This window comes from Aplidium turbinatum, chromosome 1 (genome assembly GCF_918807975.1).
Source record: "Aplidium turbinatum chromosome 1, kaAplTurb1.1, whole genome shotgun sequence".
NCBI lineage: Eukaryota > Metazoa > Chordata > Ascidiacea > Aplousobranchia > Polyclinidae > Aplidium > Aplidium turbinatum.
This window is the reverse complement of record NC_137472.1, coordinates 49,556,253-49,574,898: the sequence shown is the minus strand read 5'-3', so window position 1 is coordinate 49,574,898 and position 18,646 is coordinate 49,556,253. Positions and strand designations below refer to the sequence as shown.

General features: G+C 36.3%; 1 protein-coding gene across 3 annotated transcripts in view; it reads right to left on the bottom strand.

Annotated features, from left to right (window-relative positions):
- LOC145782139 (uncharacterized) overlaps positions 1 to 9,854 on the bottom strand; it is a 31,429-nt gene extending 21,575 nt beyond the window's left edge. For all 3 annotated transcript variants that reach the window (XM_082593898.1, XM_082593906.1, XM_082593912.1), the window contains exon 1: positions 9,645 to 9,854. In XM_082593898.1, coding sequence (XP_082450024.1) covers positions 9,645 to 9,766 — 122 coding nt within the window. In that variant the 5' untranslated portion in view covers positions 9,767 to 9,854. The remainder of the gene's footprint in view (positions 1 to 9,644) is intronic.
- Positions 9,855 to 18,646: the final 8,792 nt, after the last annotated feature.

Below are 18,646 nucleotides of genomic sequence, written 5' to 3'. Positions count from 1 at the left end.
TTTCAGCGGCTTACAATATCAAAAACAATGCTTTAAACGTGAGCGATGTCACAAATACCAAAATAACTTTCAACTTGGATAGGCACTCATGTCTTCATGCGTAGTTATCAAGCCATCTGACATTAACTGATGCAAAAACGAACAATCTGGGCCAGATAGGGTTAATGAAAGAAAAGGTGTGAATAGAGCATTCTATTTCCGCAAAATGTTTAAATCTCGAAGTTGTACCATTTATCTCAGATAACAAATCTCGTACTTTTTACGTTGCTTCAACACCTGCATACGAGATAACATGCATAGCATCATGGACACCAATGAATCACAAATTCATTACATCAAAAAAATTGAATTAAAGTTTAAATCATACAATGCTCTTCATTCAGAGAAGTTTGGTGACCAAAAGAGCATAAGCAGTAAGCACACGGCAGTACATGGCCTAGCCCTAAAGGTTTGAGATACAAGAATCAACCCAACCAGCAAATGCTGTCATTTTTCCATCGTTTGGTGCAAACATGTAACTATCACTAATTGGGAAGCGACTTAAATTGCTGAAACACTTTCGCAGTATTATATACATTTATGTCTTATTCTAAAAAATGCTAAAGTAGCTTGGACGCACTTCAAGATAAATACTAATATTGAATTTGATTAAGACAAAAGTGTTATCCAATTAATAACGATACAGCTAAATAAATATTCTTCACATGACGTTTGTGTATTGGCAGCGATAAAACTGAGTTCATTTTTTGACGTTTTCTGTGAAGTTCACTCTGTAGGCAAATTTAATTGCTTAAGACTTATATAACAATTCAACATCAATATACGTTCTTATGGCCCTTCGCCATGGTTCTACCAGTACGGAAAAATAGTAAGAAAATTCTTGGGACACACTGTCGCTTTCACACTGCTTCGAAACCTGGACAAATGCAAATAATAAAAACAATTTATCTGTTTTAGTAAATGTTTGTACAGCTTTGTCGTGTCTTCGCCGACAGTTTTTACCATTTTTTTGAGATTAACGACGCCATTAAACCATGATGCCAAAGAAATCAATGTTGACTGAAAAAAATCAAACCTGTTCTAAGGAGGTTACAAGCTAAAACAGGTTTACGGTTGATTTAATGTGACGTTTTGGAATATCTTTAGAACTTAAAGGCATTGTCCTATATTTTGACTGTTAAAAAAGATCATTTTATTTCCGTGTGATTTACTACATCAGTAAATAAGTAAATGCTTCTTTGTAATAAAGTGCTTCTATTCACAAAAATAGACGTTAAACCGCTCACGTGTGCATAAAGTCGCTGCAAGATTTTTACTGATGCAAATAAACTGAATATGAAAGACAGCGTAATAAAACTTTTTACAATAAGCTGACATTCTGTATACACGACCTTTAAAAAGCCAAAGCCAACGCGTAACCCAGCAACCACCAGACCAATACTGATTAATTCCATTTGATGTTGATTTTTGAAAGTTTGACTCAATCAGTATTTGGTTTTCTTTAATCAAATAGCAAGATGTAAGTTGGATAACATTGGACAAATACCGCAGCGTTTTTTACTTCAACATCGTCAAACGTTTAATCTATGAGAAATAAGTGCCTCACCTTTACACGTGCATGTTGTGAATGCGGGCAATAAGAAATGATCAGAAAGTTCCGTTTTCTTTTACAGAGGTCCCATTTAATGCAAATTGTCACAAGTGAATAAAAACTCCATCCAATTACCAACGCAACAACACGCGCTTGCGACACACATGAAATCAATAATTTTACTCAGTACCATCAGCCATATTGCTGCAAGCCACATGAGTGTCAGCGAAGATATTATTTCTATTTTCGTAAGAAAATTTCACTGTTTTCATGCAGACAAAAGCTTTGACTTATTAGTCCTTACGTGTTATTTCGATTGCTTAGTCTTTATATGATGGGCAAAATAAAAAGTAGACCCAGCTTTGAGACTCGTGGCCGAGGCACGAAACTTTATCTTTTGCAACACTGGAGCTTTGCTATTTTCCCTGACTACACTGAAGTGCCAAGGTACCAAAACTTTTTCTAACATGACCTAAAATTGTTTAAAACACATATTTGCAAGAGTTTCGGTCACAAACATACACTTGAGTATAGGCACATTGAAACAATACAAAATAGTGGACATTTAGTTTATTCAACAACACCATTCCTTTCGGATAAGTTTTTAAAATCGGGGTTTTACATCAAAACATAGAATAGGTAATTCCACAAAGCAACCTGATAATTTGATGAATTAATGAAATACTACTAAAGTAAAAACTGAAATTGACAAAATAACGAATGAACAACATGATATGCCTGAGACAATTCGACGCTTTGAAACTGGAATGGCCCGTTTCGGCGAGTCCAATTCGGCTAGTCCGATTCGGCGAGTGCCCTATTCGGCGAGAGCCCTTTTCGTCGAGTTACCTATTCGGTGATTTTTTGATTTTTTTTTTTAAATTATCGGGTACCGTAGCCTAATTATCATTGCCGTTTTAGGGGTTGGGGTTAGAGGTAAGGGTGAGTGTCTTATTTCAATGTTTAGCGACGTTAAAACGATGTAAAAGCGGCAATGATAATTAGGCTACGGTACCCGATAATTTAAAAAAAAAAAATCAAAAAATCGCCCAATAGGGAACTCGCCGAAAAGGGGTCGCGCGGAATAGGGCACTCGCCGAATCGGACTAGCCGAATAGTAGCAGACCCTTTTGAAACAATGCGATTGCCGATGAACTTTTGAAAGTATGTGCCACAAGAGCAAGTAGCCAAGTATCGCCACTTCAGATGTATCTGCTGTCATCGATATAACCGTTTAGGTGTAGACCCTTTCGTAAAGTTCTCGTGATGCACGTTTGGGTAAGCCATTTGGGTCAAACTCATTGCTGAGAAGCGCTGCAGTGAACCTTTGTAACATAAACTTGAATGAGTTTACATACAAAATAGTACTAAACAAACACCCTTTGATTAACAATAGTATCGATTGGTATGTTTGAAATGTTAGCAAATTTTTGTGGACGGCAACTTGTATCCAGACAGCTCTTGTTATCGATCAGCTTCAAATGTTTTTTTTTAAAAGACGGAAATTTCACTTGGCCTTTCAGCAATCTCCAACCACAACAAACCAAATTTCTATCAATTTGTTTTCAAAAGCACCAGGCACGTGTTTTTTCTAAACCGCTGCACTAAACGAACAACCAAAACCACAGAACTTCTATTTGAAAACAGCCTGGAAATTAACGCAATAATTCAACATCGTAGCACGTTAAATGTTTATGCACTTTGGAACATGTAAACTCAAAAAGCAGGAAGCCTCCAGCATAGACTATGCTTCAAGTCTGACTAATTAAACAAGGAACAACTGGAATAGCTAGATGATTGGTGCAACTTATCCAAACGCATTTAAACTTAACTTTGAATATCCAATGAAACAAACGGAATACGGTATGTAAAAAGTGATTGCATTTTTATCCCTTGATAAATTAGTTGATTTAGAGATACAAACTTAATTTTTCGACAAAGTTTAAAACGAATGCACTTTGTCAAGCAATGACGGTGTGTTGGTGTAAACAGCGAAGACTCGTTAAAAGTGCTTATAACGTTGTACAAACGAGATGCAACCCTCTTGGTGTTAATAGAGTAGCCTACCATGATCAAGCTAAGTCTTTTTCCAGACAACAAATCAGTCGTTTTAGTCAAAGCCTGCAGACATTGAGTCGATGTAAAAACGATTGATTTGCTGCCTGGGTTGTTTAATCTTGTGGTGATATCAAGTGTTTTGAGAGTACCGGAAATTTAGCATATTAAAGAACAGAGAAGGCAATCACCTATGAAATATCGGTTGGCAAAACAGCCCTTTTTGCAATGATTCAACCTCTGCCGATGCTAAATCAATGTGGAAAAAGGGTCATTTGCTGGCTGGGATACAAACAAAATTTCAGCAAATAAAATGACAAACTGTTTGTACAAGGCATCCGGCCACAAAAGTATGGAGATTTTAATCGAAGGAAAAAATCCATAGTGAAAGTTTGACGGGAAATTTTATTTACCTCAATGAAATCGAAATATTTCAGAATTTTCCCTGTAGTCTAAATCAGTGGGTCTGCTACTATTCGGTGAGTCCGATTCGGTGAGTCCGATTCGGTGAGTCTGATTCAGTGAGTTTCTAACCTCTAACCCCTAACACTAACCCCAAACCCCTAACCCTAAAACGGCAATGATAATTAGGCTACGGTACCCGATAATTAAAAAAAAAATTGAAAAAATCCCCCGTTAAGGGATCAGACTCACCGAATCGGACTCACCGAAACGGGCCATTCCGAAATCAGTAGGCTACTTTAGATTTTAAGAACCTTTCTATAGCGGCTGTAGATAATTAGGCTTGTCACACCCTGGTTCTTATTTGGGAGGAATGTGAAGGAATTATATCGGAAATTTACTATTCTTTCATAAGATGGAAAGAAATGTCCCTAGATACACGACCTACACTACTAGCAAACTTGAACGAAACTGCAAATTTAACTCGGAACGAATTGACTATACTACATCACCACTTGGGTCGTGTTTTGCATTGAAACGGTTGTAGGCTACCAACATGCACAATAATTCACTGTGGAAAACTGTGCAGTATAATGCTGAACATTTTTTCGCACGTGTTAAGGAAAGCATAATGCTGTTAAGGAAAAAGAAAGCATAAAAGTGTCAAGGAAAGCATGATGCTGTGCACAAAAGCTAATTTTCTGGTTGAATTATTGTCAAATAAAGCAAATTCCAGACAGCCTTAAAGCAGCCAACCAGTGAAACAATTAAATGAAACGGGATATCAGATAAAGAAAAAGTGATAAATAACAAGCATGTTGCCGAACCACACAAGATCACATCCACTCGGTTAGATATAACACGATTGTTGGAGTGGATCGGGCTACAGCTATCAAAATCCGTTTTTTATATCAACTCAAAGTCTGCAGACGTTGAAATAATGTACAAGAACTAACTTGTTGGCTGGGGTTGATGGTCAGTGAAAGTGAAAGTATTTCGTAACATTAAATTCGGTAACTGCTGATATGCATTAAACAGAGGTCTCATGCAGCTGGAATCCTGGTACTTCTATATTGAAAAAAGATATTGATCGCCTGAATGTTTCAATCAGATTAGTTTGGCAGCAGCGTTTCAGAAATATCGTAGTGTGGGATGCCTTGGACAACAAGTCATAGATGCTTACTTGTATGTGATATTGATTGACGTTCAATATACGAGTAAAAGGGAAAGTTGTACACATTTTTCTTAGACGTTTGTTTCTTCTGTTCACCCGACCGCGACAAGACTTGAAACAGCTAACAAAATGCTTGCTTTCCATGACGACAGGCATTGAATCAACGCAAAAAGGACGGGTTTGCTAATTGGAAGAATCTACCTTTCGAGTAAATTTAAAAGTTGAAAAAGAAGCTTAAAGATGCAATTAACAATGGCTAAATGAGTTGGCAACCACAAAGGTTCTTGCAATCTTGTTAAATGTGTTTCTCCCACAAACCTATAATTTTTTATAGACTTTGTTTTGTGCTGCGTCTCATCAGCATAATCTCGCTGTTTGTTTATGAGTGAAAGTTTAATAACATTAATCGATATGAAGAACGTTTAAAAGCACACAGTCAAACCTTGCCTGAAAAATGCCTTAAAACATCCCAACAAACAAAAGTACTTTTTATCGTTAGTTCTTCGTCATGTCTGGGATTACACTGAAGCACCGTGGGGTTCTAGCGTTGTGGATAGTTTGACTTTTTGAATCATGAACGACGGGTGTTCGTGGAAAATCACAGGAGAATGGTTTCTTTGTCCTGCAACGATGCCACCGCCCTCAATACAAATACACTGTGGTCGAAGTCGAACAACCGACCTGCGAATACCGTCACAACAATGGCGGAAGTAATGATGGAATGTGACATTAAAAGAGATATCCCGTTGGCAGCATTACGTGTTTGAAACTTGTGATACGATAAGATTTAACTAATTTCAAAAATACAGAAAAACGACAACCGCACAATCGTGAGGTGAATGTAAAGTGCGATATTGCTGATTCATTAGAATGAACACTGTGCGCGCTGATGTGGTTTCACAGCCGATTGTTTGCTAAGAATAATAGAACTGAAACGTGACTGTGAGATAGGTGCAAAAAGGGCTCCTAGCAAGTAAACTTGTGATTTTAACATTGATATAACTCACGAAGACGTTGAGTCTATGTGAAAAATGACTGATATGAAGGTTGGGCTCAGACTATTGCACTTGGATCGTTTGACAATAAACAAACCACCTTTTTTCCCACAAGCAATCCACAACCAACAATGTAGCTCATTGTTGGAGAAGACGCCTTATCGGGTTGAAGTTATTTTTCAGGTCAAATCAGAATCAAACAATCCGAGCCCTCGACCTCCTTTCGTTACAGGATCGAGATCCGCGCGTTAATAATTGTTTTACAAACAAAAAAATGAGTGAAATTCAAATCGCCTAACGGTATGGAATCCCTCCGCGTTCAAAGAGATTAGTTGCGTAACACGTTTTTGCATGGCTTGAAAGGTGCCAGATTCGTCTTTCGGACAGTTACATTTCTTGCGGTATTAGGTAATCCGCAGCTTTTTCCTTCGGAAAAATGACGAACTAACCAAGAATGTAAAACAAAAAGTGAATATTGAAATACCCCACACCGGCAGGATAGTATAATCGTAAGAAGAAGCGTTACTGATGGTGACCTAATGCGCGCAATCGATTTTAGCAGCTGAATAAAAGATGACAAAGCCGACCGGTGGCGTTTGAACTTAGCCTGTTAGTCATCAACATACGCATCTACAACAAGCGTCATTTCATTCGATGATCTTCAAGGGACGTTTATCAAGAATTCACAATAGGTTACAAAAAAAGAAAATTGGCATCCATCTACTGAAACTTAAAAAAGTTTTTTGTCTTATGCGTTAAATAAGCGGAAACTATTTGAAACAAATATATAGAAAATTCTTGGATTAATTTCGTTTGGTAACAAGCCAAAAATTAACGATGTCAGTAAGTAGCCTACTCGTGGTCGTGGATAAAACTTTGCAGAAGTCTATTAAAACTATAGTCAATTACTCTATGTATTTGTTCACGGTGATAGACAACACCATGTATATACATCGAAAGACAAACTTTCCTGCATTGGCATATCGCTTTCAGAACAGTGTTATCGTATCTAAAATATGCTTTTAGATCGCTGGTGGTTCATAACCTGTCAGTTATAATACGCACTGCTATATACATCCTGTGTTACGTCTTAAAATAAGCATTTAAGCCGATTCAGACGCGGATATGTTTACCGCGACACTTAAACCTAGAAAATGTCGACATGAATTTGCAGTAGCTCAAACTAATCTCAATTTTCAATCATATTCATGTGAAAAACCAATTCAACAAGTCATTGAATGCTCATGGTGATTTTTCTTTAAAATAAACAGGTATGCCTGATCCTAATTGTGTCTTTTTTGCATTGACTAAATGTCTGCTGGGATTGAATCAATGAAAAAAGGACGGCCAGCTGTGGTATTGGTGTCCATTTTTAAGGTATTATATATAATTAATATTGTGTTGAACGAAATCTGTTCTTTTTAAGTTTTTTAAGCATTGATTCAACGCTAAAGGAGCGGATTTTGCGAGCTGGAATAGCCCAAGTAGAAGACAAAACGACTAAACTACCAATTTCACAAGGAGATAAAACCCCATTGTCCTTGAAAAAGCAATAAAGCGATACATATTCGTATTAATATGTTAGACCGTAGGAGCGTAGAACGTAGGTGGCACATCCATGTTCTAATTGTTCATGTAATATCGTCACAATTATGCACTGTCAAAATTGATAAATGTCAAATCACGCTACGAAGGGAAATTGCTGGTGATAATAAAGTGTGCATTCCCTCGGGCAAAAGCGAATTGGTAATTACTGCACAAAGCAATGCTGTTAGACCCACTGTCGTTTGTTGGGCACCCGCAGGAATACAGCATGCAGGCAAGAATGAAAACGACCAGACACAATTGCGTCATCTTTCATCAACCATTAGCTTGAAAAAATAAATTGACAACATATGAAGACTCAAGTAGGCAGAGCAAGGACAACTGTGCTGTGGAACGCTATCACCAACGTCAAGATTTGCTTGTGAAAACCCTTGGCGGCGTAGTTAAACATGATTAATCAACCAACAACCAAAAAGATTAATCTTGCTAATTGTGCAATGCCTGCAACCAGCGTTCACACCAGGATATTACACTTCTATGCTTCTACAAAGTGATTGCAAAACTGCCAAGCAATTTCCAAGCCAATAGCAAAGTGATTTTTAACTACAAAAATACACAAACACTTCGATCGAATCAAAACCATTATACACTAACAATGCTGCTCTAGAAAACAGAATCAACCAATGTACTGTTAAAATGTCAACAAACAAACAAAAAAATACAATAAGAGGCTGCGACCCTAAAAACTTCAATTGCTGTTTGTTCTTTAATGTCATCAAATGCCACAGATCAAACTCACATCCTCAAGTACAACAATGCCATACTTCACGAAGAATACAAATAAACAATCTAAGGTGACAATAACAATGAAAGAAATCCAAGTCAATAATGTAAGCCAAACAACTTTGTACTGTACAATGCAGACTTGTATTTAGGATGTGGCATACTTTCCCGCTACACAAGGAAATATTAGCCACTTGGAAACAATGGAATGACACATAAAACACTTTCAACTAACAATTAAACTATTTGAGTGCCGGCTTGGGCTGCGCCAATGTGGTACTTTGGTACACAATCTTACTATCTGACTGCAATCTTGTCTTTTATTTGCTTTGGGTTAGTTTTTAGATTGGTATCTTTATGAGGTACAACCTTATGTGTAAACCAAACTCTTAAACATGCAAATCAAATTTTCAAAAGAGTTGAAATCGCATAATAATGCAAGTAAAACATCTAAAACCCTGACATCGCCATGCACTATAACCAAGATTATGATAATGCCAAATCAGCACCACAATGGTTTGTTGATTTGTACAACAAATAATGCACTGCACCACAGATAAACAATGTTTTTTCAACAGAGTGAAGTAATTGAGATATTGAACACAAACACATCTAAAATAGTCAGTTGGTAACCTAATAGAGATTACAAGTAGTGCAGACAACTTGATTTTGAATTTTCAAATTTTACTTCTATGTTTTACAAACAGAATTTGAAATATAAAAACATTTTTAGCAAAAATCCATGCAGGGGATTGGCAGTCAAAAAAGTATATTTAGATTTAGCTTTTAAAAGTCCAATTAAATCATAGCGCTGGCTGTCATTAAAATCCTAATTCAAACTCTATAATGCTTAGTTCACTAAAACCCAATTAAACATGTAAAGTACCGTATATAACCTTATACTTATAAAAAGGAAATTATTGTGCTCTGAATCAACAAAAAACAACAACATAACTTTGACTAGCCTAACTCAGATAATATCATGTTTATCATGGATAAAAAATAAAATAAATAAATTTAACAATAAAATAAAATCATCAAGTCTAGCCAATATTTTAAGATTAATATTTTTGAAAACATTTTTCTATTTTTAAGTTACCTGTCTTTTGAAGCTTGATACTGAAACTGCTCTAATTCTGATAATAATGTTGTCACAAATTGACGATCGGCCGGAGAAAGATATCGACCTCCAGTGTCGAGAATATTCTCTAGGTTATCCATCGTAAACTCACAAGTTATACTACTGTATTTATTAAATTCAGCTATTTCATGATATGGTGTGGTAATGACTTCTCAAAAAACTAATATATTCTCAGCTGAAATAATAAACAACACAAATTGATTTGGAATTGTTGTTTTAAAGTGAAACCCATGAATCCTTAAACCAATGAACCATCTGTTCTCTAAACTGGGATGTTAAGGTCGTTGTAGACAAAAAACATGATCGAAAAAACTTTGAAGTGTTGCCAAAAATGTTTATAGTTATTAGCCTATTTGTTTTATTGTCATTTCTTGTTTTGTCATGCCACCGATAAGATCAAATAAAGATCCAAATATGCATATACCTTGTTTTGATCGCTTTTTGTGCATTAATTACTCGACAAAGGCTCACAGTTTGTATTTGACTAAATTCATCCATTAAAATCTAGATTTCTGTACAAACTAGAGCCACAAATTTTAGTTAAAATTGAACTGAAGTTTCACATCAATTCTTTTCATGGTTACATGATTTTATGTGTTTAATGAAGGTTTGCTTAGTCTTGTATAGCCTTTCATAAAAAAAAATTTCAATATCCTTATGCGGTGTTCCCACCTTATCACAGCACACAGCACATATTGAATATTTTACAACGTGAAGATATTTACAAACTCGAAATTGCAAAATTTATGCATAAAGTTTCCAATAATAATCTACCGCCTGTATTGCAAGATCGTTTTATAAAACTTGATAATATTCACTCGCACAACACTCGACAACTAAATAAAATGAAGTATTTTCTTCCACAAATAAACAAATCCGTGGCACACAATCTTCTGACACATCGGGGTACTAAATTGTGGAGTGAATTGGATGAATGTATTAAAAGCAAACACCTAGCTTTGTTTAAAAAACTTTATAAAATTACCTTGTTAAGTTCTTATTAAATCGTTAAAATCGTTCAGTTAAATTATTTTATCTCATGTAACCTCGTATTTGTGTTCTTAAACGATATGATTCATTATATGCTCATGTTTTCCCAGCTGGTCTTGATTCAATATTCTACAAAACCTTATATATACAATTCGATTTCGAAGCTACTGTTCCATCCATCATTATATTTTATTGATACAGTTATAATGTCTGATGCTGCAATGTAAGATGACTGATGACAGGCAGCACCTTGACTGGTTAACCGCAAGGTTGTTCAGTGCTGCCAGACCTTTCTATTGCCATATTTTGATTTGTATGTAATTGTGTTTCTTTATATCAAGTCGTATTAGAAAGGCAAATAAACAATATCTCTCTCTCTCTCTCATAGTAGGAAGGCCTGCACAAGACACATTTTACTTCATACTTCTATAAACAGTGAGATAGGTTAATTAAATTGTTGACCACTTGAGTGAGTACGGATGGGCATTTTCGAACAGTAAAAGATTCTAATCTATTCTAACATAGTTGTACCAAACCCAAAATATCGATTTTGATTTGATATATTTCAGCTAAAGAAAATGAGGCAAAAAACAACATAAAGCCTGGTTTTTGTTTACTATTTCAGTCACTGTTCAATACAATGACAATCAACGGTGCAAAATATATGAGAGTGATGTTACTTTATCCTCATTCATATAATATCGTATAGTTTTTCCAAGTGAATAAAAACTCAAAACGAATAACAAAACAAAAATTAATCGTGGTGGCATGCGAGAAGTCCACATGCCATGCAAGTAAAAATTGAATATACTTTGGTGTTAAAGTGTTAGTGAACCGAACAATAATTGCGTCAATGGCTGTGCTGCTGTGGTTGACTTGACAGACCATGATACATCACTCTAATTATTGTAAGAAATAGGAGAAAACATAAGCAATTTTATTCTCTATTAGTTCATTCTAATAAACAAAATGCATGTGTTAGGTAATGTTAATTGTTTTTCTTACAGTTTTTCCGAAACCTTTGCTTTAACATTTTAGGAAGCAAACATAGTTTTTGGATTTAAAGTCCAAAAGCAAAAATAAATATTACCTCTTTTTGATTCATATTTTGTTATTATAGTACTGCTAAACAACACTTTTGGTTGTAAAATGCAAAGGTTATTATTGCAACAGAATAAAGTTTTCTGTAGACACCCCTGTGGCTACTGCTTCAGAACTGCGACATTGACTTCAACAAAAAAACTTGGCTAACTGAAGCAGGTTGTCTAACCGCTTAGATCAGTGGATCTTAACCAGGGTTCGATCCAACCCCGGGGGTTCGACGAAGATGTTTCAGGGGTTCGATGCGAACGTCCTCTGAAACATTAACACACAGCCTACTGAATCAGCAAATCTTTTTGAAATGGAAAATTATTCTTTTATTACAAAAGTTGCCTTTGAAGTTCTCATGCCATTCGTAACCACTTATTTATGCGAGCATTTGTTTTCTATTCTGGTGGATGTTAAAGCAAAAAAACGAAACCGGCTTGCATGCAAAAATGACATGAGAATTGCTGTTTCCGAGACAAAGCCTCGAATCTCACTATTGGTCTCAGAAAAACAACAACAGAATTTTCATTGATAAAAATTTGGTGTTCAACGAAAGCTTGCAGATTAGTGCAAGGGTTCGGCAGGTTAGTAAAGGTTAAGAACCACTGGCTTAGATTGTGCAATGTGCAGTGCAATACAAAATGCTAACAATTTTATCATTATTCACATGTTACGCTAGCCGTATGTTACTTAAATATTATCCATGAACCTTTAGAAAAACAGTTTCTACCTTTTCTTTTACATCACATACGGGTACCACAATTGTAGAGAGAAATCCACTGAGAATAATTAGCAGGCTAGGCCTAGTGAAGTTTAGTTTTTTGTAAACCAGTTCACTGTAGGTCGTTGTGACCAGGCGCAGATTTATGGGGGGGGCCCAGGCCCCCCTGAAATTTTGTGAAAAATTATTGAAATTGTACGTTTTTGCATTAAATCGTTTGATATGCTTCTAAACAGCTAATATTAGTCCCACGACGGACTTAACTTATCCCGGAGAGGGGGGAATAATTTTCTGTGATTATTGTGGTTGAAATTATCCATCGATCAGTCTCCGCTATTTTCTCTCATACAACTTCAAATACATTTTAATAGCAACATTTGTTGGAGCTGACTCAGCTGAAACCAACGCTGAACCAAATGACGTCAGTTGAAACAGTCTTAAACCTTAGATGGCTGTTTCATAGTTTTTAGTCTTCATTGTATTTTCAATTAATTGCTGTATATTATATGCCTGCAAACATACAAATATCGAATTGGTCATGGACACTGCATACAGGTTTTTAAACCAGATTTCAAGTTTACTTTGCATGCTTAGCAATTTTTATTCAAGCAAAATTTATTTTTTAAACATTTACAATTGATGAAAGTGGTTGCTTTAATCATCATCATCATCATAATCCATCGTCGGTTTGTTCCCCACTAGTGGGGGTGGCCGATTGTTTCCGTGCAGCAATTGTTTTAATCCCTTTTCTCCATTTCACCCTGTCCCTTGCATCTTTCTCCTTCAGTCCGACTTTTTTAAACTCATCCTTCACTTGTTGTTTCCACGTTCTTCTTGGACGACCGCGTTTCCTCTTCCCATCCACCTTTAGATCTAGTGCCTTTCTAAGAAAACTTCCTTCCTCCCTCCTTGTCACATGTCCATACCATCTTACTCCATTTGCCCTTGCCAGTTGGTCTATGGTTTCTCTCATCTCTAGCATATCCAACAATTCTTCAGTCCTTTTTTTCCCTTCTCGTTTTCACCCCACACATTGCTCTCACCATTGACCTTTCCGTTCTTCTCAGGATTGCCAGTTCACTCTCTCTCAATACCCATGTCTCGCTACCATATAGCATTGCAGGCCGCACACAGCTCCGATATACTTTTCCTTTCATCCTTAGTGAAAATTTTCTGCCATACAACATTTCCCCACATTCCCTGAACTTTGCCCAGCCCAATCTTGCCCTTGTTGTCACCGCTGCTTCACATCCACCACTTCCATTTATCCGATCACCCAGATAACAGAAGTCTGTCACTGTTTCGATGCCGTGGCAGAACTCATCATCATGGCCTTCCACTTCATTCCTTCCTTTACTGCATTTCCCACAAATAAAACACTTCGCCAATCTTGTTGCGGCTCTCTTGACATTAGCACATCTTGCATGTACCCACTTTCCACATTCCTTGCATTGCATTGAATTTCTCATCACTCTCTTGCCACATATTCCACAGGGATCTACTTTGCTCTCAACAACTGTTCCTTCTGCTCCACTCACAATCACTTAATGTCTATTTTATATCATATCGTATACGGTATGTCGTAATATCATTGTTCATATCTGTTTGATCTTTTTCTTTTTAATTGATTTTTAAATTTTCTGCCCCCCCCAAAAAAACTCCTAGATCCGCGCCTGGTTGTGACCCTTCTGGCGCTTGGCCAGAGAGTTAATTCTTGCTTTGAATTTAGATAATTAGCCTATATATATATATAAAAAAGAAAAAAAAGTGGTGAAGGGGTGAATTGAGCCCACGTCGTCGAGGTTGCTGTTTCCCTAACTCTGTAGCCTACCACTGGGCTGCACTGACGACGACTAAAAGTTCTCTTACTGTAATTTCTGTCTGATGTTTCAAGAGCGCTTACAATATTACGTGCATCGTGCATGTAGCACTCTGTTTCCTGTAGCGTCCTACGAGTTGCATATACGTCTAGTTGTCTAGGATTACGACTAATCGGGACGCAATTAACTAACTACTAGTTTATTCATGTTCGAATAATAATTATATTAACGTGTATTCCTTAATCGGGACGCAATTAACTGACTACTAGTTTATTCATGTTCAAATAATAATTATATTAATGTGTATTCCTGAACCCATCAGTTATCGAGTCCTATTTTAAAACTATACGGTACCACTGTCGTTGCTGCAAACACTTGACTTCATTTTATTTAAAAACGAAACTCTGTAGTACGGTACATAGTTTTTTATATAATAAGCTCACTGTACATTTATCCTTAAATGCTCGTGTTTTTGATTTTTCTTTTTTTGTATTAGTTGTAAGGTTCAGTCGTCCTCGCATGGCTTCATCAACTGTCACACCTCCAGTTGCTTTAGGTATGTGGAGCCAACTGATTCTTTCAACTACAGTAATTCATCTATGCTAAACTGTTATTCATACAGGTAGGTTTGGTGGCCGTGCTTAAATTTTCTTCCATCGACGTATCTTAAATTTACATCGCATGCACGTTTTAAACTTCTGTGGTTTTGCTGCCGTTTCCTTTTGTTGGTTTTGTTCCCGTAAACTATTGGTAACGTTATCATTGCTGTTGTTTTCCGACAAAGAAAAATAAATTGAATGGAATTATCTACCGTGACTTTAAAAAAAAAGTCTTTAACAAATAGTTTACGGTATATTTCTATGCTCTTTTAATAATATCTACTGTATCGTTTTATGTTAGTCTTGCAAGACCTGGTGTGTTGCGTTCTGAAATGGCTTTGCCTATGGTAGGATTTCTTTCAAGGGTTTTCTTTGCCTACCCTGCTTTACGTGATGAGCTAACGCATCAAGAGTGTTCCCCTCAAGACCATCAACACTTTTGATAACCTACCAAGGTCGATCAACATAGCAACTGTCTTTTTGTCTTGTTTTTTTATTCATATAAATTGTTAAAAAAAAAATTACTAGTTCATTTTTGTTTTTTTTTCTTTTTTTAAAATTTATAAAAATTTTTATTAAGGTGTTGCGACCATGCATATTCTAAACTGATTGTCCTGCTTTGGTATCATGTTCAGTTCAGTTCAGTTCAGTTCAGTTGTTTTTTTATTTCTGACCATCATATCAACACAATACACATCAACATAGCAAAGGTCAAGAAAAAGGTAGAAGCGACAAAACGCGAACGTTAAAACGTGCTTGTGATCGAAGTAAGTTATTGAGTTGAAAAAAATTTGGCACGGTCGCAACACCTTCAGTAAAATTTAAGATATAAAGGGAAAATTAAAAAAATAAAAAATGTTACAAAACAAATAAACATATAGCCTATAGGCTATAACTTTATTAGCCTACATAACTTTAGCTGATATATTGAAAATTTGTATGGACAGTTGCTATGAAGATCGGCCATGGTGCGTTATCAAGAGTGCTGATGGTCGTAAGGGGAACACGTCTTGATGCGTTTAGCTCATAGCAAAGAGCAAGGCAGGCAAAGAAAACCCCACAAAGAAATCCTACCACGGGCAAAGCCATTTCAAGCGCAACGCACCAGGCCTTGCACGACTCACAAAATAGATAGGCTATAACTTGACGACATGAAACAATGACAAAAAAACAAACTAGCAAAAAACAACATCATCATCTTGCGGAAATTCAATTATACCCAGGGAAGTTATGTCTTAAAGATATCAAGCGTGCTTTGATAAAAGTTGCGTTGATAAAGCGATAATTTTAGACCCCAGTCAGCTAAACTCGCCACTTCCACACCGATCCAACGTTAGCTAACGTTGTATTAATGCAAAAATGACAGGCATCGCCAGCTGGGATGTAGTAGTGGTATGTCCCAGTAATATGATAAATTTGGGTTACCGTATGTTTTACACGTTAAACCATATTAAAGTGACAAAAAATATCCAATTTGGCATATTACGTTAAAAAAAAAAAAAAATAAAAATAGATAAACAATCAGACAATAGCATGACGATCCAGTCCAAGATATTGAAATAAAACAACTGGCCACCGCTTCACCGAAAGATGGAGATTGGTCAAAAAGGATGGAAAAACTTCTGCAGACTCTGTAGAACTTCTGTGGACAAAAAAACACAAGAACCAGAAGGCCAGTAGGAATACTTACAATCTTACTATTTTGCTAATAAATCTACACACATTGGCTTATCATTGCTGGGCAAAAAAAAAATATATATATGTATATATATATATCTTTTAAATCAAAAATATATTTATATATATCTATATATATATATATTTTTATATATCTTTTATATATTAGTATGTTTGGTGCATGATGTAATACTTAGATGGGATTATTTCAAGGAAGATTTAGCTTGTTTATTTTTGATTTAAAGCCTTTTACAGTTTTACATTCATTTCTTATAGTAGGGGGAAGCTTGTTCCAAACTATTGGCGTCCGCGTTTTAACGTCCGCGTTTTGTCGCTTCTGCCTTTTTTCTAGACCTCTGCTATGTTTGTCATACTGTAGATTGTATTTTCGTTGTGCTGGTCACTGGTCAGAAATAAAAACAAACTGAACTAAACTGAAGTGATTAAGTGAAGTGAATTGTTAAAAATTGAAAGTTTCGAAAAACGACTGGATTGACTAGAGTTGCCACGTCAAAATAGAAACAGCATGCCAAATATGACTTTTTCAAAATTGGCACACGAAACGAAATACGATAAATCATAAACGGTGTTTGTTTAGAATTAAAAGAATAAGTTTTTTAGTGGCTTGGCTTAAAAATGCTGGCCTAAAAATGCTTGGCGTAAAAGGGGTTGTACAACGCTCAAAAGCAGGTTGGTTTGACACCGGTTGAGATTATGTAAGCTAATTATGGCTAATTGTTTGCATAACAATGTAAAGTCTGCTCTATTGGCCTGGTCTGAAAGCAAAATGCTCTCCACAAATTTAGCTGAAGTTCAACCATAGAGCAAGCGCTTGCGTGACATGCTAAGATTGGTTGGAGTTAGCCAATATTGGAGCAGTTGATCTTTTGCTACCAGTTTGTTGTGTCTGCAATCTGCAGACAATTTCACCGTAGGCCTATGTTATCACAACATATAAAGGCCAGAAATGTGATTAGAGTTTTGTTGACATTAATATGATAAATAATTTATTAATACCACAGCAGAAAATCATATAAAAGCAACCTTTGACAGATTCGACTCGTTAGCTCAGTGGTTGAACTACAGCGGCGCTGGTTCGGTTCTCGGGGTGTGCACTTGAGCAATGCATTTCTATGCAAAGTTTGTTTGTATCCTCTGTGGATCCTTCTCTTGTATCAAGACCAATTCTATGGATGTTTGCTGGTACACCTCTTCATGTTCTTTAAATCTTTATACGTATTTATATATGCCGCTAGTATCTACAGTAGAATTCGCCTATAGTGACACCCAGTGGCGGCTGGTGGCCTCCTGAATTGGGGGGGCTGCAAGGCAGCATATCCAAGAATTGTTGGAGGGCGATATCAGGCGAACCTTGCGGGCGTGTCGCCGAAGGCGACACCCACGGCGGGGGGTCTGGGGGGCCTCCCCCAAAAAATTTTTTACAATTACATTTAATTTGGTGCATTTTGAGAGCATTTTCAAAAGAAATTTGGGAGTGGAATAACAGTCAAAAATGCTGCTGTAGAGCTTGAAAAATACTAATATTTCAAATTTTTATATTCAAAATCAGTGCTAAATACAAATCAAACTATGTTCTATGCACTTCGTCGTTTTCTCAATAGTTCGCTCAGTTTGTTGTCTGCAAATATTTATTGTCGATCGCCGGCATCGGACACGATTGTCCACATACGATCCACACAAAAAAATACACAGAAACAAAAGACAAACAGAAGTACATTCACAGGAATGACGCTGAAGTAAGCAATAAATTTATTAATCAATCGTCCATTTCAGATCATGCGATCCATATCACACAAATTAAACATGCGAAACAAAAATCAATATTCAAAATGAAATATCATACTTAATCTGTTCAAACACCCAACTATAAAAAGAAATTTAAACTTTATCAATCGATGAATGTTGATATCACTGCTGTGCCATAGCAGCCATCAAGGCTAGGTAACGGCATAGCCTACATAGTGGTATTATAATGAAGGAGGTAGTTTGAGTTACGATAGCAGTCATACCTTATCAGGGAATCAACAATAGAGTTTGACGATG